General features: G+C 43.5%; 1 protein-coding gene across 2 annotated transcripts in view; it reads left to right on the forward strand.

Annotated features, from left to right (window-relative positions):
- The first annotated feature begins 255 nt into the window (after window positions 1-255).
- The window catches only part of Mer (ezrin/radixin/moesin family protein merlin), a 52,176-nt gene continuing 25,492 nt past the window's right edge, over window positions 256-26,939 (forward strand). Inside the window, exons 1-15 of one of the 2 annotated variants that reach the window (XM_077653666.1) lie at window positions 256-754; window positions 978-1,106; window positions 4,328-4,450; window positions 4,903-4,986; window positions 8,741-8,892; window positions 10,724-10,799; window positions 14,056-14,190; window positions 16,257-16,331; window positions 16,872-16,985; window positions 17,774-17,896; window positions 19,050-19,181; window positions 20,726-20,811; window positions 21,778-21,889; window positions 23,281-23,465; window positions 24,589-24,748. In XM_077653666.1, coding sequence (XP_077509792.1) covers window positions 668-754; window positions 978-1,106; window positions 4,328-4,450; window positions 4,903-4,986; window positions 8,741-8,892; window positions 10,724-10,799; window positions 14,056-14,190; window positions 16,257-16,331; window positions 16,872-16,985; window positions 17,774-17,896; window positions 19,050-19,181; window positions 20,726-20,811; window positions 21,778-21,889; window positions 23,281-23,465; window positions 24,589-24,748 — 1,773 coding nt within the window. In that variant the 5' untranslated portion in view covers window positions 256-667. Of the gene's footprint in view, window positions 755-977; window positions 1,107-4,327; window positions 4,451-4,902; window positions 4,987-6,574; window positions 6,693-8,740; window positions 8,893-10,723; window positions 10,800-14,055; window positions 14,191-16,256; window positions 16,332-16,871; window positions 16,986-17,773; window positions 17,897-19,049; window positions 19,182-20,725; window positions 20,812-21,777; window positions 21,890-23,280; window positions 23,466-24,588; window positions 24,749-26,939 lie in introns of those variants that run through there. The other variant, XM_077653667.1, reaches the window with a different exon arrangement.

A 26,939-nucleotide genomic window follows, 5' to 3' on the forward strand; every position in this document is an offset into this window, starting at 1 on the left:
AGTTTCGGTTCAACGACGCCACCGTCGCCACTGGCAGTCGCCGTTTCTTGTGGTGTTTTTTCCTAAACATTCAAAAAGTCGTTTCGTTCAAGCCTTTATTTCTTTCTTGCAACAGAATGTAACACGAAGAATGTCTGTTTCAGAGTACTTCTTTGTTTGTCTCAAGATAGCCGTGAAACGTAGCGCTAGGTGCAAACTAGGCTGACGTAAAAGTGGAGCAAGTATGTCCACGCCTAGCGACTTTTTGCCCTGCGCGCTTTGTGCGCTCGGCAACAGTGCGCGCAGTATCCGTTCCTTCTCTCGTACTCCGTCTTATGATCCGTCCAGATTCCGGACAGAAGGGTTATTTAGTGCTCTTTTCTGCCGACGAAGTTTGTTGACTGTGGGAAACTCCGCCTCAAGTGCATGAAGGCACCCAAAATGTTCGCGGGCGCCGTTCCGTGAGATTCGTCGTTGTCGTCACGATGTGTTCTGGTGGCCAAAGATACGCATCGGGCTATCCGTTCTTGCAGGAGTGAACGTCATCCGCTAGCGCTATGCGAGAGACGGCGGGTGTTCGCCGTTTCCTGACCTAGTAATTATTAAACTAGAGCTCGTCTGAAGATGATCCCAGTTTCATTGCCAAGCTTATGATAGCGGCTGAAAAGGGTCGCTGAAGAGGCTCATCATGCCGTTCAGAAAGAATCGGAAGCCGGGAAAAGTTGTCCCAGTTCGGGTGTCGACGATGGATGCCGAACTGGAATTTGATCTTGAGGTAAGCGCTTTTTGGCTTCCGTTTTATTTCTTTGTTTAGCCTATGACTGTGCTCAGATCACTTTTCGAAAGGTCAATTCAAATTTTGTGATGTTTCGACATTGCCACGTGCCGGCGACGCCTAGGAATACTTGATCGTTGACAATGTTCGAGCGTACGCAGTACCTGTCGGCAACGTAAGGAGCTCATCGCACGTTCTTTTATCTTGTTTTCTCGCGCTGCAGCCAAAAGTCACAGGTCAAGAGCTTTTCGATCTGGTCTGCCGGACCATCGGATTGAGGGAAAGCTGGTACTTCGGTCTTCAGTACATCGACTCGAAAGGATTCGTCGCGTGGCTGAAGCTTGACAAAAAGGTGACAAGACCGTGTTTGTTCAATCTCTTGTCAAAGCCAGCGTTTAACAGTGCGCATTTCAGACTCTCGTCGCCGAAAAAGCTGACACGGACTGCACGTTACTCTTGCGATTGTTGTCTGCTTCGTTTGACTTGTCGGAGCTGTCATTGCTCTTTCGTTTTCCTGAAGGTGCGCGTACTTGCTTGTTGTAAGCACAGGTAAAGTTGCGTCTAGGCTTTGAATTGGAGTTTTGTTTCATGTACTTACATGACCCCCTTTGCGATTAGGTACAGAAGCTAAAAAAGCTCAAGAAGTGACGTATGCTGCGACCTAAATGGCAAGGCCCGAGTGATTAACGAGCTTGGCTGTTTTGTTTCTTTTATATGTATGTGCCTCCGAAAGGGCGTCGGAAAGCCAACAGCGGCAGATTGGCTTTTTTCGGCGGATCATTAAAATTTTGACTATTACAACTAGAGGCACCTTGTACAATGGGCATATCTGTTATGAATGCCTCGATCGTGCTCCTACCAGTTGTACTGGCAGCAATAAGGCACCAAGTCACATTATGATAGTCATGAATTCAGTTGACAAAGGCAATGTTATGATTTTTTCATTACTCCTGTGTTGTTGAATAGTGAAGTGAAAAATGCTTTTAAATGCTCATTTCCATGGCAAGAACATTTGCAAACATTGATTGACAACAACGGTGTGTTTGTCCTGCAAGCAACAGACATTGTTATTGTCTGCACACCCAAGTAGTGGTTTTTTACCCCACGGACTGCTCTGTAATGTGAGAGATTACAGCTGAACGCTCAGTCATTTATTGCTAAAGGCTGTGAAGATAGTATCTGTGTCATAAATGATATGCTGTAATTTTTCTAGTCCCTGTGTTTGAGGGAAATTTTTTATTGGAAAATTAGCTCACATTAATATTTCTAAACTTCATGTAGTAATTGAAGAAAATGTACTGTTGAGTTCAATTGTAGTTTGGCCAACGTTTGTTTCAGTATTGCACTTTACACTTCATTTTTTAATTTTTGTCAGCTGCATTGCAGAGATGTTGAGTGTCACATGGGACATAAGTTAATCAGCTTTATTAACCCCTATTGTGCTGTTTCTTATGATATTTAAGGAGGGACGCAGCAAAAAAATTTGTGATTTTTTTATTTATAAACTTTTTCGTAACCCTCGTGTCTTCTCCTGTCTCGTGACAAAAATTATAGCAAAGTATGCACCACAAGTTCAGAAAATTACATTTTGTTTATGTGTGGCCATCGAAAATTGCACCGCAAATTATGCAGGTTTTGGACGACGAAGCATTACTGTCTTAGTATCATCATGAAGAAGAGAGGTAACAAAATCAGAGCTTCCGTTTGTTGCAATACCTCATTTATCTGACTAAAAGGAATAGCATATGAGATGATAAATGGGGTAATTGAGGGAATAAACTTTAAGGTTGATTTGATTTTCTCGGGTTTTACGTTTTCTGCGATTGCTATCACTCATCCCTGCAGGCATTCCTTAATGAATGACAGCAAAATGATTCTGTTTCTTGTGCATGAATCCTCAGATATTGTGGAGTTCAACAAAGCTTTCGAATTTTTCGTATATACGAGCGGTATTTTTTAATAGTTATTTTTGTAAAAAAAACATTTTCTTGCTGATATGAATGCTGGAATTTACCTTTAATTCCATTCGTACTTTGTGTCTGAAAGAAAACTAATAGCTTCATTGCGCAGAACAGGGCTTTGCGAACATGCTGGCATGAAAAACACTCTCTTCATTATTTTGCACTCCTGAGATGACTTTTTGAGAGTGTGAATCGTAATTACTCAACTACTATACCTGCTAGCTTAAAATAAAATCAGCTTAAAGAGTTGCACATTTATGCCCAGCTTGGTTACATTTCATGCATAAATAATGAAAATAGTTTTATTTGCCCTGTTCCTCTTAAACCAGGTGTTATCACAATTCTTGAACTAGTGTATTTTTACAGTCATTACAGAGTTTCTTGAAGGGATTACCTGCATATGTTACGAACGTTATATTACACTTTTGGTCTGTGGGCTAGCAAATAATTCAAGGTACCACAGTATTTCTTGACAGTGTACTGCAATATAGAAGGTTGTTTTGCTGTCTATATTTTAACATGACTCCCTAAAACAAGTAGTACATTATTGGTTACAAAGCTGGATCTATGATGAACAAACTGAAAAAAAAGGCAGAAAATGAAAGTCTGTTATTTGTTACCTCGAGTTGCACTATATACTGAGCCTTCCAAGAAAACAAAATACTTGTTATATAACTACCGATTCTGCCCTATCGTAACCTTCAGTAACTCGTACTTCTTTTGTGTCGGCAAAGTTATATACCATCTCTTAAGTAATATTATCATTCTCTTATTTGTGACTTCCACTGGACAATCCCTTTAAATGTTTGCTTTCACTGGGCTACGGTAAGTAGTGCAACAAAAACAGTCCTTAGGTTGGGAAGCCCTAGAAGGAAACAAAAATAACATTACCCTGCCCACACCACCATAGGAACAATAGGCCTCACCCAAAAACTTACCTCTTTAAAGGGCTATAAAAAGAAATAAACATAGCAGTGCCCTCCCTTGGGAATTTCAGTTACAGTAGTCACAGCTGTCCGGTTTATTTCTTTTAGTATTCCCTCATGAAAGTGATGTATTTCATGAGGGAGCCTTTTCGATGGAATCCATCTCTGTGCTTGTTTCTATGTTCGTTCATCACTCTTTGTGTCACTCTTCATGCTGTTTTTTTTTTTTTGTCTGCTGAAGAAAATTTCACTTTGGAGTATCGTAGTTCTCACTCATAGTACCAGGCTTTTGAGTATGAATAATGGCCTGAATTAGAAAACATTGTGATTTCTTATTAATTTAGGCAAGGTGCTTTCTGCAACTTTATATACAGTTGTGGTCTAATTATGTCGAAGCCACAAACAAACTGGATTTCACCATAATTTTGGCGTGCAGCCTGATATAAAGAGGTGCACTGCACTGGCTGTGCAAGCAACTGCAGGCTGCATCGTGCAGTTTTTAAGACCATGAAAAAATTCAGCATTTTAGTAGCATTGGTGCCCCATGAACGAATATTGATAAGCTGCATTTAGAGCTGCGCCACTGCATTTAGAGTATGGCGAAGGAAGAATTGTACAAACCATGTTCATGATTTTTTCACTGCCCTTGTATGAACTACTTATTATAACCATGACATCCTCTGCAGGTTCAAGACCAGGATGTGCCCAAAAAGAGTCCACTCAGCCTGCTGTTCTTGGCCAAGTTTTATCCAGAGGATGTTTCTGAAGAGCTTATACAGGAAATCACTCAGCACCTTTTTTTTCTTCAGGTATGTCAGCTACTCGTGTGCTAGTGCTTGTCTTTGCTACCTTTGCCTCATAAGCTTAAATGTGAAACTTGTCCCTGTAACCAAAGGCATATGATCAGCTCAGAGAAAGTCATGTAAGTTCTGGCCATTCCTTGAGCCAGCCTTGATGTGCCTTGCAGGAGCTTCATAAGATGGAAATGTACAGCGCAAATAAAGACGAGGACCAAGGGAAGACGCATGGAACACACGAGCTTCCTTGTGTCTTCCTTGTGTCCCCGTCTTTATTTGCGCTGTACATTTCCATCATGAATCACCAACATGCCCAGACTGCCACCTTAGTGAGTTTCATAAGAGTAGCTTTTGGTTGTAGACATACTAGACAGCTTGTTGATTGCTTCTGAGTAGCTGAGTGTAGTTGTGTAGCTGCTGTGTAAACTACAAGTGTTCCTGTTTATGCACTCACTTATTCTCAGGTCAAGCAGGCTATCTTGAGCATGCACGTGTACTGTCCTCCCGAAGCCTCTGTCCTTCTGGCATCGTATGCTGTTCAGGCAAAGGTGAGGAGTCTTTAGAATTGAGCCGACGTATCGTGGCACTGCCAACTATGCATTTTTAATGTGCTTCATTACCAGGGTCAACAAATGACTGGGTACTTATTCGTTGTACGTGATTTATAACGCGATAGCGTTGAAGGTCCCGTTACCTAGAAAATCCGGCATCAGCGTTGTCAACATTGTGAGCGAAAAATCACGAGCATGACTTTGGTAGGTGATGGCCAGATAGCAACCTGGGAGACAGGTGAGCCACCTAAGTCACATGGCCTTGTGGCGTCATCACAACCTGCCCACAGGATTAGTGAGTTAACTGCCTACAGTGGCAGGTGGCAGTTAAATTAATGATTCGTCACTCAAGAAGAGCAACCTGGTTCGCACAAGGTCCGCCACTGGGAGCACCTGCCATCGCAGGGCAGTGGCGCATCGCTTAACCGCTGCACCACAGTGCCAGAAGTGGTATGAGGACTCCCAGGGATCTAAGAATGTAAATTTGAGTATGACCTTCTGCATATATGGTAATTAACCCATTACATTGTCGTGTCATACTCTTGAGACTGAGCTTGTCTCCTGCAATTTTTTTGCTTTCTAATTATTTGACCTTAGAACTGATACTAGTTGAAATTTGCTCTTATTCAAAACCAAGAAATATTGCTATCACAAGGTGAGTGATTGTGGACACACAAATGCTCTCTATCTCTCTCTCAATGCAGTGATTCAAATTAAAGCTTCTGGCTGCTGTTTTTTTGATAATTCTTTAAAAATCACAGGGCTTTGTCATTGTCTTCTTCATGGTTTCCTTGGCACTTCACTGTGGCATGCATCAGTTGGCGTAGAATTATTTCATGGTTGCTTGTTGTATTACACACATCCCTTCCTCTGTCTGTGTTCTAGAAAACCTCTTAACAAGCAGTGTGTTAATATTTGATTTCTTTTTTTTTTTTGGAAACAGCAGAACAATGAGGTGTTTTTGAAATGTTTCTGCAAAGTTCCAGTGCATTTTCTTTTGTGTTAGTGTTTGTTTATCATTTTTGTTGCGTGGCCTTGCCAGAGGTACTCAGATCAGTACTGAGCACATTTCTGCAGCATATCTTGTGGTGACAGACAGGCAGGCAGACAGACTACTCGAAAGCAAAGTGTTTGTTGGGCCAGCTTGTCCTCACAAAAGCAACAAAGGAATTTGGTGCCACTGATACTAGTGAGGGGCATTGGCTGTGCCCTGTTTGAGCAAGAGGCAGAGCCAGATAACCTTTAGATAGCCCGAGGGCATGGATGCTAACAGTCTTACAGATATAGATATACGCGTGCACAATCATGCAAAAGAAGAATTATTGGGGGGCAGTGGGAGGGGACCTTATCTGCTGTCCACTCAGCTTTTTTGATGGTGTGATGTGAGAATCACAATCCTTTTGAGACTGTTGTGTGGTGATGTGCAAACATAGGCTAGATAACACCTGTCTGAGAGAGATAAATGTTTATCTACAGCAGTAAAAATACAACTCAAACTGAGAAGTAAAGCAGCAAATTTCACAGATTTTGTTCACATGTACTGAACCTGGTGGTTGCATTTTATTGTGCTTGCACTGAAGAACGTGTCGACAGAAAGTAAGAAAAGGGTGAAAATTGTCTTCGTAGGATGCAGTGCAATGCAGCTAAGGCTGCTTGCTATCCATCCACACTGGCCTATTTTTCCGCTCCAGCAGCCAAATTGCGTGAATATATTGTTTTTTTCCTTCGTTCATTCTACTGCCAACTGCCACGTGCCAAAAGGCAGTGCGAAGACCATGTCATAAATAGTTTCTTTATTCACCGGGCTGTATAGTATATGAGGTGTAACAAACAGTGTTGGTTTCATTCTTTTGCAAGAACAGGACACATGTTGGTGTACTTTTTCAGCATTGGAGTTTTCTTTGGTAGGGAGTTGAATGTAATGACAAAATGCTACAATTGGCAAACTTATTAGTGTGAATATGCTAAATGGGTTCAGATTATGTTGTCTGTGGTAGAAGTTACTGTTTTTCTTTTTCTTTTCTGGATACAAGGCTTAAATTCCGTATACAACTATGGTATTGTGGAGATTGAGATATGCCCAACAAGGCAGTTTACCTAATCATGCACCCAGCAAGCTGTGTGGCCGTGGTGTTGACTTGGTGCAGTTAAATAAGATGCTAATCTTAAGCGCATGCTCGTGCCAGTATGGAGGTTTGTTTATTTGCTGGTAGTTACACAGGGAAAACAGTAATGGCAGATTTCCAGTGTGCTAATCAAATAGTCTTGATGGCGAGGGTTAAAGGCGACTCAGGGGGTAAACTAACTAGGCCCTAGCCCCATGACCTCATTTACCTGAACTTCCGTTCATTCTGTACCTGAATTTGCAGCAAGTTTAAATACGTAGCAGCTCAGTGGCGATGGCTTTCGGCTGCAGAGCGCCCGGAATCCACAGTATCAGTGAAGCCGAAATGCAAAAATATTCGGGTTTTGTGTAATCTCGGGGCACACTGGGGAAACCAAAATGATAGAATTTAATGTGGAGCCGTTCACAGTCGGTTACTCATAGCCTATGCGCAGGTTTCGCTTTCTTGGGGTGAGATTTTCAAAGTTAATTTCGTGTATGCAGTGCATATTGGGATTTGGTCCTGCACCTTAGCTATAGTCGAACAACACATTAGCCAGTCACAGAGCACACCTTAACTGTTGTATTTTTGGTTGGCACCCATGTGTTCATCAGTTGGAAAAAATCTTGCGTACAAAGATGGCAGGCAGCTTTATGAATAATAACTGCAATGAAGGCTCGATAATGGGTCGATGGGAGGGCTAGCTTGGCAAGTTTTAACTGACGTTCATCAGCCCACCTAAACTATGCAACATGTTTGAACGCTTTCAGTTTATGCATTAACTGGAGTTATTCGCAGTATTTTAGGAAATTTACAATTGAACCCAGCCAGTTTTGTAATGGATAAAAAAAAAAACAAGTTTATTTCTTAATGGAAGGAGCGTAATAAGTGGCTGTTTTTGGAATGTTTTCAGCCATATAAATACAAAAATAAAGAATTAGCAATTAGCTGTGCTAATATTAATAGAAGCGCCTGTGAAAGGTACTCATATTCATAATTTTATTGGCGCCCTGATTGTTCACACAGTTGGGCACACAATATCCATATCGCGGTGACATTTTCAAATGCTCTTTCTTCTCGCTAGTAACAAAAGAATGGAACTTCCTGGAGAAATTTATTACTAACGCTGATTCATTTTCAGTTTTCTGTTCCGAGCTGTGCACCATGTTTTAAGCCCTCGTGATGTGGTCAAAGATATTTTTTTCTTTGTTTTGTCTATTTCATGGAGTAGACAGCGTGTTGTGCCCATATTTTCAATTTTGAACTTGTGTGTGTCTTTTTAAAAGTTTAAAAGTTACTTCTGCAAATCTGTTTACTCCTTTTCAGTTTCGTGTGTTGTATGAATTGTCTAGGTTATTGTTGTCTTTTGCATAGCTGCTTTTAGAGATGTGATGTTTTGCTAACTCTGATGCATGTAATGCCCACCTGTTAAAAAACTCAACCAGAGACTGGCAGTATTCCAAATAAATAAATAATCAGCTATCAAACATTAGTAGTAATTCACACACTCCAAAAGAAGACTACATTTCCTTTAGTAGTGTTCTGGTTGCTACCTGTCTGGCAATTACGGAAACCGCTCTCAGATTTTGCTATCTTGTAAGCAGGCTTTTTTTTCTCTCTCTCTCTCTCTCTTGCGTCTAACTTAGTATGGGGACTACGATGAGACAACATACAAACCTGGCATGCTGGCGAATGATGACCTTCTGCCCCAGAGAGTCATTGACCAGTACCAAATGACCCTGGAGATGTGGGAAGAGCGCATCAAGGTCTGGTACGCTGATCACCGGGGCATGACTAGGTGAGGGCAGGAGCCACTTCGGGACATTTCTCTTTTTTTCTGGAGTGAAATGTGAGGAGTAGAGCTGTACTATACTTTTATAAAAAGTGGCAAAGCCTCTAGTTGATTGACAAGGAAGCACGGCGTACAATGCGGGAATAGAAGAGGGGACGACAAGACAGGCATGAACTGGCTGCTGAAGGATCATTTGAGTAGCATACTCAGGAATGTACACTGTTGAGTGCTGGCTGATCTCACCTACGCTTCTTCTCGTCCTTTGCTCTGCTCTGCACCTCTCTTGTCAATGGGTCACCAACTAGCTCAAAATCTTGCTTAAAAATCTTAGGTATATACCCATTTCGTTCTGTCTTAATTTATACGGGTTAGAGAATTTCAATTTTTTTTTCCTGTGCCGTTACAATCACAGACATGTCGTTGTTTACAACTTAACTTAATGTTAAGTCGTAATTGTTGTTCCTAAGCACGCCGGAGGACTACTTTAGTTTCAATATTTATCTGCTGGGTTGTGCTTTTGATCACCTTAGTTATAAAATTAATGGTCACATATGCAAGCAGTTTTCCTTTGTACGCTTGAAGGCCACTATTACTGAACAGTTGTTGGGAAAGGACAGGGGGAAGAATTTATGTTGGTGAATACCTGATTTGATTTTCTATCTCAGAGAGTTTGTTAGTGATTTGTGTGACGCTTTGCAGAGGTCATTGTTCTGTGCACACATGCAAACACTCGGAACCCTTTGCCGTCTAAGCCTTTTTCACTGTCAGTCCACTTAAGGGGGGAAGCGGCTATCAAATCACGAAAATCTAGGGGAAAAAAAATCGAATTTTGGTAAACACCAGATTTTGTATCTATAATGTTTTTCTAATAATGTCCCGAAAGGTTTTGCTGAAAACAGCACAGGAGTGACCTTAGAAAATGTTTTTTGTGACCGTAGGTACCAAAAAACTGGCTGAGACCTCCGTGAAGATGCCAGTTTTCTCAAAAGTGTTCTTTGACCTGACTGCTCTCTTTGCAGGAAGCATAGCATGAAAATGGCTTTATGGATTTTCATGCGGTTTGTTGCATTGTGTTCCACATAAATTCTTTATGCAGTGATGTTCCAATATTTATGAATTACTTTCTCGTTTTTTTTTGCCCTGTCACTAATTTGACATCACAGTAATGTGTGCATTTGCAAGTATGGAGATAATGTTCTGTGTAGCAAAAACTCAGGTTGACAAAACTATTTGGATAATGTAAGTGCATGAACCATTCCTTTGGCTAAACACTGACTCTAGTCTCCTACCGTGCTTTGTTGTCATGCCAGACTTTCTGCAAGTTTGGCATAGCAAAGAAGCACATAAAAATTTATAATGTCGAAACTCGTCATCATCATCAATAGCCTGACTACGCCCACTGCAGGTCAAAGGCCTCTCCCATGTCTCTCTAATCAACCCTGTTCTTTGCCATCTGCACCCAGGTTGCATCACTCTACGCCAAAGGATAAAAAATTACACCTGCAAAAGCCATGTTCCCTCTTAAGGTATAATGTTAATGCATATTGAAGCACACCATAGTTTTGAGTATTCCCAATGCGGAGCATGGTCTCATTCTTAGTTTAGTTGGGTGCATGGTTGACCTGAGAATAGCTTTCCTCTGTCAAAAGTGCAGTATGCTTTTTTTTTCTTGTCTCGTGCTTTAATTTTACGCCAGCTGTAGGCTTTGTGCTATATAATGTATGTACATACCCCATACTCTTTTAAGCTTTTACAGTGTTGCACATGAGTGACTATCTTAGCGGTATACTTACTACCTGAGAGATGGTTTTTAAAAAGCATTGTTTTTATGGCTTAGGGACGAAGCTGAAATGGAATACCTGAAGATTGCCCAGGACCTGGACATGTATGGTGTTAACTACTTCCGCATAAGCGTAAGTGGATGCTCCGTCATATTTTGTGCGGCGAACCCGTGCTGCATGCGTCGTGCACATTTTACAGCAATAGCTGTTAGTGCAGTGTTTCGCGACATCTGTTCTAATAGTAGGGTGTCCGCATGCACAATGGACAGTCTCGGAGATAATACCATCCGTCAGCACGGGTGACAAGTACAGAGGGGGGAAGGGGAGGAAACCACTCCGATTGGCCAGCATCACTGAGAGCACAAAGCAGAAGTGGAGAGGTGCATGCGTTGCCATGCGCATATATAAAACAGCTCCATGGTGACTCAGTTCAGCGTGGCTTCATCGTTCACCATAACAAAGCCCAGGCTGCTGGTCGCATTAGTGCAATGGAAGCTGTGAGACCAGGAACGCAAGTGGCATGCTTATGGGGACCCACGAAGGCAGGCTCAAGAATGGACCAGGAAAAGAGTGAGGCAAGCAGAGACCTGCATCGCTGAATGACGAGCCGCTGAAGCTGAAGTGGCGTGTTAGTGCCGAGACGATCTCCCTGTGCAGGCTGCGGAAGCTGAATTTGCTCCAGCCAACTTCTACTTCGCAGTGGTGAAGCGACTCCAACCTCCCGCACCCTTCTCCAGAGTGACTAGAAAGGTTACTGTGCAGCACCAAAATTCAACTACCCTCTCAGATTGGCATTATCACTTAGCAGCAGCATTCTCACAGACCAGCTATTGCTGCAGTCTGCATTGGCACAGGTGTAAACGTCCAGTGAATTTCCAGTGCACTGTACTGGTCACTATTTTGGTGCTTGTTGTTATGCATACCAAGAGAGGCAGTGTACATACACCAGAATCTTGATGATACAGGCACAGTTTACACTAATTTCATCTTGATACTACTTCGTAAAATTCTTTGGCTAGAGTACACTGTGCACGATGTGCAAAATTTTGGACGTTCCAAACACTCTCCCGCACCACTACTGATTATACGAACACACGAACGATGACCCCACCTTCGAGCACTAAGTACCACCTACACATCACCATTCACGCAGCAATCGCCAGTCACGTGGTCCGCATCGCAAGCGGTGGCATGGCTGTAAATAAATTGTGTCCGCCGTAAACAGATCTGTGTGACCCCATTTCCAGTTCTTCTTCATATGGGTTTTGCTCGTTTTGGATGAATCATATTTCAGGTTATGCGAATATATTTCACGACCTCATGAGATTCGTGTTGAGATTCTACCATATTGTTAATTGTGAGCTGGAACTGCAAGCTTTCGGAGTGAAACAAAGTGTGGCATGCAGAAGAAACAGAACAGTTGAGCGCTAGTGTCCATCTGTTTGTGGACAGTTATCTTGGTTTGCTTCATGGCACTAAAACTAGTTTTACTGATATGGGGAGAATAATTTTTTTGTTCTGTACTACATGTCTTGAACCCCTAATGAATACTCATGAAGTCTTAGAAGACACAGTCAGGCTTCTAGATCTGAGCCTTAGGTTTCCTTATAGATTGTGTTGCTATGAACGTAGTTGAGACAGGATCTTCCTGCTGCACCCGTCCACGCATGCCTGTTGCAAAATCTCACTCTTTGGGCTAGATTAAAAACAAACAAACAAAAACATTACGTGCTTTTTATTTCATCTCATCCACTTTGGTCCATAGCTCCATCTCCATTGTTGCTTAGGTAATTTAGCAGGAAAGAAAGGAAGTGTGGAGAACAGGATGATTAAGAACATCAAGCAAGAATGAAGTAATGCAGCATATACTACATCTCACAAGTTGCCTGCCGCAGTGTGGAAACTATAGCTGTCTCGTCTAATCAGGGCTGCAGGAACACAACAAATAGCCCCTCATTTATTTTAAGAGTGATGAACTATTTTTCAGAAATTTTTGCAGTCAAAAGAAAACATTCGACAGAGGTCTGTCTGGTTGGGAAAGCAAAATCGGAACACTTCCCACACCCACGGTTTACGTGCAGTGACAAGGCAGTCGACTAAACGTGAGCTTAAAAAAGACAAGTTGTAGGTCGCCCGCAGTCACACGTGATAAAGGAGCCAAGTAGATTCAGAAACGTTGTATTATCTTTTAAGAACTTGGTTGGCGTTCTCACCTTAATTAAATTATTGCATTAATTGGAAAGCTAGTTCTGGCCTTTTTTTTGGAAAGTGTAGGGAGCGTATCATTCACTGATTAAGTTAGCATAGAAGGTCTGCACGGACACCGCACTGTAAGGCCTGCTGCTATGTAGTGCACTGCCATGTTGGCGAATGGCCACACAAACATTCGCAATGTGGCCGTTCGCACACATGATGTACTCTGAATTGGACGAGTCTCTTGCGTGCAGCAGCTGGACACTGGTGTGCTTTCCTGCCCAGTGGTGAAGCAACCAGTCGCAGGATGATAGACGCAAAGGAAGACTTATGCAGCATGCGGCGGTTTGATAGGCTCAGATCGCCACAGCACTCACAGTGTTGCAAATGATTTGTGAGATGGAGTATAGGGCTTTGTGTGTATCTCTAGAAAATACATTATGTAAGCTCGAAAACACCACACAGAATGAATGTTAAAGTTTTTATGTTGGTATCAGATGAGCTCTTGCGTTGTTGTTGAAAGACGTGGAATTTAAAAAAAACAATTGTTTTACAAAACAGTGTTGATTGAGTTCAGTGCACATGTCATTATCTTACTATAGGATATAGGAATGACTGAGTGCTGCCTTAAGGGTTAGCTGGGTACAATCTTAGCACGAAACATGCTTGCAATGGCAGATTCTGGAAATTCTGTAGCACGAAATCAACGCTATCATATTCATGTGTTCTTTGCCAGAAAATTCAATTGTAAACAGCTTTTGCTGAGCTTGATAGAACTTTCACTTTAGGTATAACTGGCGAATTTGTTATCTCACTGTGAACGGAACAAGCATAACATGATGTTTCAAAATTTCCTTGGTAAAAAGTAAGAATACTTTAGTGTTCAAAAGAGTGAAGACTTTGGCCGGAGCAACATGTCTTTGGCCTTGTACTTCATGATTGAGGAGACGGAAAGGGAACAGCAGAAATAGGAAGAGTTTATATTTTGTATCATGCTGCCTTGGTGTGGGGCAGTTGCTAATGTTGTGTGGTAACACTACTCCTGTTAAGGCGAGGTCTGAATTTTGTTTTGATTAAGGTTGTCTTGGTAATGTGAATATTGAGCGTTTGGCACATTTATAGCTGTGGGCAGCCGTTCCATGCAGCTATAAATAGGGTATGCTGAGTTGCCCTGGATATGCACTCTGCTTTTCAGAACAAGAAAGAGACAGACCTCTGGCTTGGAGTCACTGCATTGGGCCTGAACATCTACGAGAAGAACAACAAGCTCTGTCCCAGGATCTCTTTTCCCTGGAGCGAGATCCGCAACATCTCATTTGATGACAAAAAGGTAAGCTAAACATGTGCGTTACAGTAATTGCAAAAATTTTGCACTCTTATCGTGTGGTTCTTGGCAGCATCTGATAGCTGGAGACTAGGCAAGTGCAAATAGTGAATTTTCAGTTTAAAATAAATACAAAAGAAATAATCATTTTTTTTTTTCTTCAGAAGAGTTCCATTTAGTACACACTCCATTGATAAGTGCACCCCATGCCTTTGCGCATCTTTGGATGTGGCTGGGGAAGAGAGCATGTTCGGGTCCTGAACACGATGTTCGGGAGTGCTCTCTGAAAGGTGTGGTTTGCAGAATTCGCAAAGTAAATTGGTTTAAAAAAATATGAAGTAAAGCAAAATAAAAATAAACTTTAAATTTGCACTCAGCAGTTGTCAGTCAGCACCAAGCCAAAGTGCAGTAAAAATCATGTTGAAGTTCTTATCGTGAAATTGTCATGTGCCGCTTATTTTTAATATATAAAAGTTGCCGGCAGATTTTTCGGACGCAATTATTCTCCAGAATCGCGCAGCACGGATTCGGGCATCCCATAGAGTCTGATCATGAGTGCTTGGCATTTCAGACGTGTCGCAGTTGACTGCTCAGTTTCTTTGGCTTCACTTGCGCTGCATACGGTCACGTGACAGCACTGCGGAAGCGCATGTTCGTATCGTTGCCAGACATCTTCCGCTACATGAAAGTCAAAAGATGTTAACGCATTAAAGGGACACTGAGGAGAACTCTATCATTTTTTTTTGTTAGCAAAATCTGATACTTCGGCATTTCATGGCTTTGTTGCCTCTTGTCCGGGCGCGAAAGATGCATTTATTTCAAAGAAATTTGGATTCGAAGTTGAGAAAGTTTTTCCCGCCGCTCTGATTCAAACTCGAGAACTCTTATGACGACACGGAGAACTCTTATGACGTCACAGAACGAAGTGACGTGATACGCGACGTAAACGCAGACTCCGTGATTTCTGACGGCTAGTGGTGCGGTGCGCAACCTTCCTTTGCCAGCCTCAGAGATTTGTGGCTTCCATGAAGTAAGGAAAATTCCTCCAAGGTGGCGCCTCTTGTCCTAGGAAGGGTTTCACGCTTGTACTTGCGAGATTGGCCTGTGGCGGCGACACCTGTATTTTGGTTCTTGCTATTTTCTACATTACAAGAGCTTTGTTTTCAGTAAGAGTGGCGTTTTTGTGATCAGGAGCTGCTATTCTATCGATACAAGCCAACTTCAATTTCTTCTCAGTGTCCCTTTAAGGGACCATGCACATGCCAGAAGTGACATGCGGCATGCCAGCCTATACGAATCAAGGGATGCAGTTTCCTTGATTTCTGGGATGGATCCCTGCGTCGACACGCCTCAAAATGTGGCACTGCTCCGGACAAAGGCGCATCGCCATCAGCGGGCAGAACAAGACGCAGAGATCAGAACGTGCTCTCTTTCCCTGCCACATTCACGCAGACAATGTGGCCTGTGCCGCGAGGCCGCCGCCGCCGGCCATGAGGTCGCAGCGGTGGCAGCGGCTGAACGCATCGTGTCGGCAGTGTTAGTGGTGTGCTCGGGGCACTTACAAGAAGAGGATGATAGCAGAACCACAACTCAGGAGGACTGCATCTTCCTCGTCACCCGTGGGGTGGTAGGTGCGATAGACGTGTGCCGAGACAGCTCGCGAGCTCGCAACATAAACAAGATGCGTATAATGCCATTGCTGCTGGCGAAGAAAGTGCAGAAGTAAGGGTCCACTTTAATCGCAAATAACTGTTCTTCCCATTAGTTATTTGCAGTGTGTTTTTGGCGGATTCTTAGCATGCTAGGACACGAATTTCGATGCAGCAATGTTTTCAGTATTACTATGTAAACTGTCGATTTTACCAACTTCGTTAAATCAAGGTTTGACTGTATTCACAAATCCCTATTGAAGACAGTTTGCATTTGTTTGAGATGTGCCTCATCTTGTGAAACCACATGATGCAAGGGAGATGTCTGAAGTCACATAATCGCAGCGGTTGATGATATCTGGAGTATTTCATGGTAATCATTAATCATTCTTTCTGTGATGCCTACTGCTATTAAAACTGCAGTTCAACATCAAGCCAGTGGACAAGGTGGCCCCCTGCTTTCAGTTCTACTCCTGCAAGATACGAATGAACAAACTGGTGAGTTTTGAAGTGGCTAACTGTGCTCTAGAACATTTTTACCTTTGTAACCAGCCCCAGTGAAAAGCTTCTTGTCAACAAATTATAATGCACCATGGCCTTAGTTTTCCTATTTGCTGTGTAAAATATATGCTTCGCTACAGGAAGCAATTCCTTGATTATGGCAGCATGGGTTAGCCTTAGCACTGTCTAGTGGCTGCGCTGTGGCGCGGAGATTTCTGGCAGTATGTAAACAGCTGCAGTAAGCACTGTCGTCAATATCTGGCATTATCGTAAACAATACAACAAGTGTTTAATGAACTGTGATCAAAGGTGGTAATGCAGAAGTGGATGTCACAAGTGTAATCCAAACAGCATGGCAGAGTTCAGAGGGTGTTTGAGAACTTGTGATAAAAAGGTACAGCTCACGTTAAAGGCCAAATGCAGTAAACTTTGTTACAATGAGCAGTGTTCAACTGAAAGCCCTCTGTGGAGACATTATGTTCAGAAACTGGAGGCAGCTTGCAGCCTCTTCATTTGTGCACCATTTTTCTCCCTTAGATTCTGGACCTTTGCATTGGCAACCATGACCTGTTCATGCGTCGCCGGAAGCCAGATTCGATGGAGGTGCAGCAGATGAAAGCGCAGGCCAAAGAGGAGAAGCTCCGGAGGCAGGCAAGTTTGGATGCATCGTCACCTGACCACTAGTTTAATGTCGTGGGAGTTGGAGTGAGGTGCAATATATTAATAATAATAAATACTGTTTATTGCCAGTTTTCATATTACATTTTCAGTTACAGGCCTGTCAAAGCCAAAAATGGCTTGTGGGAATAGGTCCAGCAAAATTGGCAAGACAACATTGAGAAAAATCATCGGAGACAAACATTATTCAACAATTGGCTTTTAAAAATCGTAAAGAGAGAAAAAAAAAAAAGTGTTGGTCACAAGGGATGAAGAACGATTAGCCACATTTGTAGACAAAAGGGGGGGGGGGGGGGGGGTGTAAATGCGGCAAAATCAAGAACAGGAATACAGGAAAATAACAGTGTATTAAAATTCCTTTGAAAGAATATCAAAGGGATGTGACAGACATGCCTTTGTGCTGTGCTGTATGAGAAAAAACAGCTTCAAAGTGTCATTTGATTGTTGCTTTGCATGTTTGTTTGTTTTCTCAAACTTGTTATTCTTGGTCATTAAAACTGCAATTGCTTTTTACAGATGTTTGGTTACAACTCTTAGCTCAGTCTGTGCTGGTGGCTGTCCAGTGGATAAGTGTAGGGCCTGAAACAATAAGTGTTTTTACCATTCTCATTTTGCATTTCTTTATTACCTTGCATCCGTGCACTTTATTTGCAATGGGCAGTTCATAAAAAAGTATAAAGATGAGATATTGAACATGCATGCAGCCCAAGGAGGTTCCTGTGGAGGAAGTTGTGAGGTGTGATGGCTGGCTCTGTGTGCAGATGGAGCGTAACAAGCTGACCCGGGAGAAGCAGCTCCGCGAGGAGGTCGAGAAGGAGAAAGCTGAGTTGGAACAGCGGCTGCTGCAGTACCAGGAAGAAGCTAGGGTCGCCCATGATGCCCTGGTACGTATCCAGTTTCACGATGGGCGTAGGGTTTGCATTTTTGCCTATTAAGAGAGGAGTAGCGTCCTCTTCATGGTTATTGTCACTGGAGCCCTTGTGCCAGGAGCAGCCACTGTGTGGCTCAACAGCTGTTCGTGTTTCCTGAAAAGTGGTATGGGAACACTTTAAGGCTGATGCACGTGATCTTAGCAGTCTATTTGAGAACAGTTTTGAACAGAGAAGAGTGTGCTGTCACGAAACCTAATGCCCCTATGGAAACAAACAGAAATTGCACGTACAGTAGAACCCTGCTGTTATGCTTGTCACGGGACTACGAGAAAATATGCTTTTATATTTAATTTTTTTTATATTTCTTGTAAGCGCGACATGCTTCTTTGGAATTCACGAGGCTCTGTGACTCTTCCAATCATTCTGCTTGCGCAGAATGCCCTAAATGCCCTGCATTGGCTCCCCGACTGGCTGAGCAGCTATTGGTGGAAGGGAGGCAGCAGCGAATAAGGAGCATGAGCATAATGGAGAAAGCCACAGCACGAAAATGCTAGTGTGCACTGCTTGTTTCTTTGCCTCTTTTAAGCTGCAGAAGACAGGAAGAAGAGCATTTGGTAGAAACAAGAGTCTCATTGACAGTCCGCACAACCACAGAATGTACAGTGCTACCCGTGTACTTTCTGTCGAGGCATTAGTGCCCTTTCTGCATCTTTGGTCATTCATGCTTGCATCGCTGCGGTGGTTGAGATACACTGACAAACTCAAAATTTGCATTGTCCATAAGCATGTGTGGCGTCGGCGGGGGTGTTGGCAAACACAGTGGCAGTCAAGCACTGACGGAGTGTAGAGCCCCACTTTGGCCAGTGTGCCGTCGGCGTTCTGTGCAGGCTGAACTTGGGCTCTTAAAATGCCAACACTAGACAAACCACTGTTGTGAAAAGACATTAGTGATGTACCGTGCAGGAACGCTTCCATAGTTGTGCCATAAACAGCAGAGTTTGCATTTCGTGGGTTTCTGTGGGAGCTAGAACTGGTCTGGCTCACGAAAACGTAGATATGGTGAAACTCGGCCCTCTGAGTGCAGTGCTACATTTACTTTACTTGGCTGTACAGTGGCCTCTACAGCAGTGGGAATTATAATTAAAGCATTGTCCTGTCCTTGCAGAGGCGGTCAGAGGAAACTGCCGAGCTGCTTGCTGAGAAGTCTCGTGTGGCTGAAGAAGAGGCCATGCTGCTCACGCAGAAGGCAGCCGAGGCAGAAGCTGAGATTCAGCGGATCAAAATTAGTGCCATCAAGGTAGGCCAACTTGGGTGTGTGTGAGAACCTGTGAAGACAGCCTGGCACTCTTTGTGGGAAAGCAAGAATTGATTTTCATGGCTTGCATTGACTGTGATGAGTGAAAATTTTATGCCGACATGGGTGTACTGGCAGTGTATTGTCTGTTTTGAAATTACTTGGTCATTATGATATCTTGTCTGTAATGCAATTGTATTGTTGTTTTAGGCGGTAACTTCTCACCAGCGCCTGCCTAGCTACACTGAGTCAACAGTTGCGGCGCTTTTTGGATGCTGCTCTGCTCTGCTAAGCCTGAGATGCTGCTCTACTGAGGGTCTTAAATTTTTTAAAATTTGTTAACATATCTTGCTGAAACTTAGCGTGCAGGTATATCATAGGATGAGGAAATATATGGCAAATTAACACATCCTGATTAGGTTATTTCTTACGGGCTTTTTATAGTAATTTAGCAGTTAAAGAAAGCTTTTTTAAGAATAAGCAGACATTTGCAAAGGCCCACAGCACATCCTAAAGCTAATGAAATGCCTTTAAAGTCATTTTGTTGGCCATAAAAAAATTACAAAATTGGAAAAAAGAAACAATGTGGCAGTAATTAGCCCACACTTGGCTCAACTGCTAATCTATCGTGTAAAGGAAAAGGGAAAGCTTTAGGATGAGCGATGGATCTTCGGAAATGTCTACATATTCTTAGCAAAGCTTTTTTAACTGAGAAGTTATCAAAAAGGCCCTTAAGATAAGACCTAATCGAGATGTTATTTTTCTATAAATTTCCTTCCAGGTGAGATATTTGAAATCTAAATGCATATTTAAAATCGGCATTCTATGATACTCCTGCATGCCAAGTTTCAACAAGTTATGTTCACAAATAAAAAAGTTTTCAAGACCCGTATCCCCCACTATTTGGCCTTGGCAACGTACTCTAAATGCATTCATTGAAATCTACTCCACCCTGAACGTTTCCTCTAGGTATGTTGAAGTAGCGTTCATACATTACATTGCTTCTGGATACGTAGCTTACAATTCTTGGTAGGGCCCTTATGCCTGGTGATACATAAAGTGTACAGAACTTCTTTTATGTGTATAACGCTGTGATATGGCAAGTGTTCAAGTCGAGCAGACTGGACAGCTTTTTTGAGATCTGAAATTAGTGAACATCCACTTGAAGTCCGGAAAAAATGTGCACATAATGTACTGTACATACTGCCTGCAGTGAACCAGAACCAGCTTTGTTCAGTCATGTGATAGTGGTGCAGCATGTTATGTTCATTACATTGCTGGCAACACACTTTCTCCATGATCTCGCAGTGTGCCAGCCCCCAAGCTTTAAGAGAGTATCTGGACGGAGCAACATGGGCCTTTAATGTGCCCCAGGCATGAGGCTTGAATCATGCCTCTTGTTCACATCCATGAACGCAGACGCATTGAGGAGTACGTGTTTTGAACTTGTGTAGGTTGCTGATGTTTCATTCCGGTCGGACATTGTCTGCTCAAGTGAAGGTGCGTGTAATTTGTTACTAAGGGTGCATGTGTTGGCCGTTTTGCAGACAGAAGAGGAGAAAATCATGATGGAACGAAAGGCGAGGGAAGCAGAGCAGCTGGCAGCAAGAATGATTGAGGAGTCTGAAAGGAGGTAAGACAGACTGCAAACTGCTGTGACCTGGCCGTGCAGGTTCTGTTTTGCTGCCTAGTATCAACCATGGGTGCAATATAGCAGGAGTCTTCATTACAGTCTTCATTTAGCCTCGTAGAACCCCAGCAGCTTTCCTAAAAGTGCTGAAGAACCCCATGCATCTTGGCTTCTCTCTCTTCTTGCCTAGCAAGCATGCTGCAGATGCACAGCCATTCAAAAGCGCCCCAGTTCAATAACAATGGATGCCTGTATGGTGGAACAGCCTGCCACAAGCAATTGACAGTATGATAAAAAATGTGGGGGTTAAGGCATGTACGGGTTAGGATTAGGTGCCTGGGGAAACCAAAGAGCACTCCAAGGAACAAGAGTTCCAGAGAAGCCTGTTTGAGGACCCTTGCACTACAGTAATAAAGAGCCGCCACAGTCCTACGATCACTGGTAGCCATCATGATGCTGCTGTCATTCAGTTGCTCTCTACTGACTGCGGTTCTACTACTGTTCTGATACAGCAGCAGCGCTACTAAGCTAAACAGTACCAGCCGTCATAATAATAGTATCATCATAGTACTAGTGCCTTACAGCAGTGTTAGTGGGCAGTACTGCTGCTACTGTAACAGTACTGTAGCAGTGATGCACTAATATAGTACCCATCACTAGTCACTGAGTACAGTGATATGGGCTGAAGAACGTGAACATCTCCTGCAAGTCTCTCTTCAAGCAGTCATGCAGCTGCCATTCTGCTAATGTAGATGATTTCATATTGGCCCTGTTGGTCAGAATGACTGCTTCGTTACATTGAATCCCCTTTTACTTGCCCAGAAAAGGCATAGTTGAGCCTCTCTTCAGGCATAATGCACTGGGGTTAGGCTGGTCATGCTGAAGGTATGCTTTGCTTCAAGCACAAAAACTGCAACTGTCACCTTTGTTTGTTTTTTTTTAACCTACTCTCTGTGTGGCTGTCTGCAGGGCCCAGGAAGCTCATCAGCTGAAGGATGAGCTTTTTCAAGCCCGCCTTGCTGAGAAGCAAGCCAAAGAGAAGCTTCTGGGAATTTTTAGGAGCCCCTATGAAATACGAACAGTAAGTACCTCCTGGGCTTTTCCTCCATCTGTTGTACCCTGTTTAGCCATTAATTTATGTGGCCATTGCCGCATTCATTAATCATCCACGTATGTTCATTATTATGCTGCAGGAATTTTTACCAAAGGGGCCAGACAACAGCTAGAGTCAAAAGCAGTAGCAGCGACTCCTGCAACCATGTTCTTGGCCTTGTGTGTTCTTTTCATAAAAAGTGCAGTCATAGACAAAAAAATTTGAAGGATGTGGATTCGCGGGAAAAACATTATTTCTGGGCTGCCTCTCTGATCAGTCAGCTGATATTTTTCCTATGAATGGAACACGCATGTCCCCTTGTTGTTCAATACTTTTCATTGACCTGCTTTGCCCAGCTGCACAGAAATAATTTTTTTTCTGCAAGTCCGCATCCTGCAAACTTTTCTCTATGACTGTACATATGTATGGACCATCAGGAAACTTCCAAAAATAGTCATTTTTGCCTAGCTGCAGCAATAGAACAGGTTTCTGTAGTTCGTTGTAGCATGATGGATTTCTGCATGCAGATGAGTGCATAATTACCATACTTACAGGAATATAATAGCGTTTTTTTTGGTTCTTGTGTTTAAGAGCTCATCTCGCAGTATATTCAGAACCAAGGTACGAATATAACGCAGATTCTTTTCTTGCTGCTGCTCAAGATAGCTACAGCAAGCTTCACCACCAGACACTCAAACTTGGGAGAAGCCAACTGTTTGATGACTTTGGGGCAGCGTGGTGCACACGGGCAAAGGAGGGGTGGCTATGAATCTGGACAGAAGGCGCTGAGCTGTTGAGAAAGAGAGGACATTGAAAGAGTTTAAGTTTGTAGTATGGAAAAGAAATAACTGTGAATGGGCACAGCACTGTGCAGCACGGAGCACGAAGCAGCAGGGGCAGGGCAATGATGGCGGCTGGTGCTGCATGGGAAGGTGTGCATTAAGGTGTTGGTGGCTTTGTTGCACATAATGATATCGTGTGCACTTCAGTAGTGCTGCCTCCATATTTTTGCGTACAATCTCTCGTTGTTTTCCAAGCCCTTGACTTATAGTTGGTTCGAGCAGGCTAACATTGCGTTGTAATCATTTTTTTTTTTTTTGTTGCCTGCAATTGCCTTGCCTAGGCTGCAGTATGTATAAATAAATAAATATATAAATAAAATGTAAACGTGACATTAGTGTGACAGTGGCGAAATGAAGGTGCGATAAAGAAAAGGGCATGAAGTCATCAATTTTAATGTTGGGGGAGTCCTTGGGACCCTTGTGTTCTGCAGAGCATAGTCTGGAGATTCTCGCTCTGTGTATTAGGTCCAGTGCATGTATTCGTCATGAACTCGACATTTTTGTTTTTGCTCTTGTCTCGTACTTGGTTTGATGCAGACCTTTGACAACTCGGTGGTGGTCCCCGATGTGCCAACAATAGCAACCAGCAACCTGCCTGCCGGCCTCGATCACAGCAGCTTCGACCTGGACAGCTCTGTCCTGCACTCTCCAGTCAGCATCAGTTGTGACTTCACCACAGACTCTGATATGGCACAGCTCTCTATGGAGATAGAAAAAGAGCGGTGAGTTGCGCCTTTTTATGCGTTGCATATTGCAATCACTCAGTTCAGCCCTTGGGCGCGGCCGGGCAGCCACCAACTACGTGACGTGACGTCACGACAGCCGGAGGAAAAGCTGGGCCCCAACTCACGCGGTCGCGCGCGGCCGCAGCCACCACCTGATTCCCGCTCCTCACGGCATATGTATAAAGGAGCTGCGCTCCTTCGCCGGGACAGTCTTATACCCCTGTCACACGGGCATTTCGAGGGCCCTCGAACCGATAGTCTATCGACTCAAATAGGATCGAGCGCTGCTACATGGGCAGTTTCAATGGCGATCGAGTCAATAGGCTATCGAGTCAACGGAGCAGCACGGAACTCCATCGAGATATGCAACGCATTCTTGGCTTAACCAAGCTAAGCCTGGCCATTTTTTTTTTCTGTATTGTCTTATTAATAAGAAACAGGCTACTTTCACTGAAAACAGAGCTTTATAAAGCTCTGTTGTTACAGGTGTGGAAGCGAAACGCAAAAAGGCACCCATGTGCTATGCGATTTCGGTGCGCATTAAAGGTCCTCAGGTGGTGGAAATTATTCTGCTCTCTCCACTACAGCGCGTCTTTCTCCCTTCCTTCTTTCTCTCCCTACTTCATCCCTTCCCTAACAGCATGGTTGAGCTGTCCACAGAGAAGTGAGACAGTTACAGCGCCATTTTCTTCCCTTAAAAACAATTCATTTTTCATTTCTACTACCTGCTGCTTTCACAAGCAAACTGCAGTGTCACTAAGACCGATTTTTTTCATGTGGATCTCTGAGGCAAACTGCACTGCCATTCCTTTCCAAAGGGTGATCATAGAGCAGAGTCCCTTACAGTCTGGACATCATGAGTGAGAAAGAATCGAGTCGGAGAGGAAAAACAAGGTTCTGTTTTTGAAATCCAATTTTCTCAGCAGTGAGCATCTTTTGCTGCCAACAGGCATTGGCACAGCCACATAGAGCCAAGCAGTCGATTTTTACTGACCACCAAAGTTTTACGGCGTTGTCCTGAGGGCTCATTTTATCCCCACGTACCCCACCATCTTCTTTTTCTTTTTAATGGGACTTGTGGAAGCATAGCAGCTTTTCTGCTTTCCTTTTCACGGTGCAGAGTGGAGTATCTGGAGAAGAGCAAGCACCTCCAGGAGCACCTGCAGGAGCTCAAGTCCGAGATAGAGGTCCTCAAGGTCGAGGGCAAGCTCACGTCAATGGACCTCATCTACGAGGACAACGTGATGCGTGGCGAGAACAAGTACTCCACCCTCAGGAAGGTGAGCTTGATACTTCTTGGCCTTCGTGTGGGACTTCGCATTCTGCCGATTGAGGCAATTGCTTTGCACTGCTTGCAATACTTGATGCTACCATGCTTGGTTTTGCTGGGGCGGGGAGTTTGGAGAGCTTCCCTTCTTGAAGGCATTCCGCTTGTACCTGAACTTCAAGGCTCTGGGCTTACTGCCATATGGCAAAGAAGCAATGTAATTTTATATGGCAAGGCTATGCCCAGGATATGGGCACTCTGTAGCGGCAGACTCCACGTTTGTTTCAACCACACACAGCTCTTCAGCATCCACTGAAACCCTGGTGCATGGCCAATGTCATATTTTGGTGCCATTAAAATGCAGGCATTGCAGTTGATATCAAACTTGTGAACTGTTGGTTGGAAATATAGAACACCGTAGCCCTGAAGCCACCATTGTGAGTCTGCAGTGTGGCAATCACTTGAACAAAAAACAATTACATTCCTGTTTTGTGCAGTTGTGATCCATTAATTTTTGTTTGTTGTTTCCGCGTCTGTGCTTTTCAGTTGTTTTATTTTGGTTTCAGTTCATTACTGGTAGCTTTATGTGATTGACATCATTATTACCTGTCACAGTAGCTGTCTTATTATTTCCCTATTACTGTCTACCTATGTACTATTCATCTATTATGTTTCTATTCTTTACGCTGCTGCCTTGTAATGGTCTCTTGGGCCTCGTCAAGCTTTTGTGTAGCTTTTAGCCCAAGAGACCATCCAGTTGTCTTCTGGAAATAAAAAAATAAAGATGTAAAGATGTTTTCGACGTTTGGGAAGATTTTTATCGCTAGGTTTTCGAGAGCAGACTTCTACCTGCAGCGCATGTGAACCCCTTTGTATTGCCGTAAGACAGAAAAAAAATGTATTTCTATGGTAGCTACTTACTGCCCACAGATTACCGAGCGAAATAGTCGTGAATTTATTATGTTTATTCATTTTCAATGCCTCGGAGAAAACACATTTTTAAATGTAATCGATAGACTCCGAACAGCTGAGACCGCAGCCTTCTATCGATGCGCAACATCTACCTATGGAGCACTGGGCATAGGTTCTCTCAAGTCCTCTTCACAATTCGCTCAGTACTGTCCTGGTTATTCGCGACGTCACTATGATGTCTTCGTCCACAATCTTTCCCGTGGTCTCAACGCTGTCGTCCGCGGAGACTATAGTAAGTAGCACCAGTAAATTGGGGCAACTGGTTCCACAAAATATCAAAACCCGCGGCAGCTTTGTCGAGCTGACCTGATGAATAATGTGCTCCATCTACTCCGGCAAAGCAAATACTAAAATGTTGGAAGCAGTTCTGTATACTTTCATTTTTGGCATCATTCCACAATCCACTCGGCTTAGACAGGGTGCCTGAGAAATCAATTTTTAGGTCTCCTCCAGTCCTCGGGTTCTGCAGGAGCCATTCAGTCAGATGCTTCCTGCAACTAACCTTTGCCACACGGATTATTCCCTTGCTCAAGGGCTGAAGCACCGATGCGGCATTTGGCAGCAGGAAGCGAAACTAGCACTGCAGCAGTGGGCACAGCCTTTGCCTACAGTGAGGCAGGCGTCGAGGAACCATTTATACACAGCTTCCTCAACACCTTCATGCGCAGCTGTGCATACACGTCTGGCACTGCAAGCACCGGGTCTCTTCACCGCTTTAGCCCAACGTCAGCGTTGTTCTTCAAAATGGTGCTCAGCATGCTTCTCAGAATCATGTATGCTGCAGCGATTTCGAATTCCTTCTCACCTTGTTCAACTCGCTTGGTAACTTCCAGTTTCATGAAAAAGGAGAGGTTCTGCCTTTTCGCGGCTGACATTGCGCACACACACAGACCACGAAAGCTCTGCGAAATTGCCGATCGGCAGCACAAGGCACCGAACATGCGATCTGCATGACAACGCGGCAACAACTGGCGCAACACACAAAAATGCATATTCTGGTTGGTTGGGTACACGCCCGCCTCTTGCCTCATGGAAAATCTGCGTCATCAGTGGTCTGCACGTGCTATGCAGTACCATAGCAAGAAGGCTAAGTCCTGGAGATGTGTTGAGGGAAAGCCAGCTCCTTGAGTTGCCTAAGTTCAATTTGTTGGGTGCGACAGCCAAATTTTGTACAATGTAGCCGTACATTTTTCTATACACTCGCAGTGTAGCTTTATGGTGCTCCAAAATTG

Source organism: Amblyomma americanum, chromosome 2 (assembly GCF_052857255.1).
Source record: "Amblyomma americanum isolate KBUSLIRL-KWMA chromosome 2, ASM5285725v1, whole genome shotgun sequence".
NCBI lineage: Eukaryota > Metazoa > Arthropoda > Arachnida > Ixodida > Ixodidae > Amblyomma > Amblyomma americanum.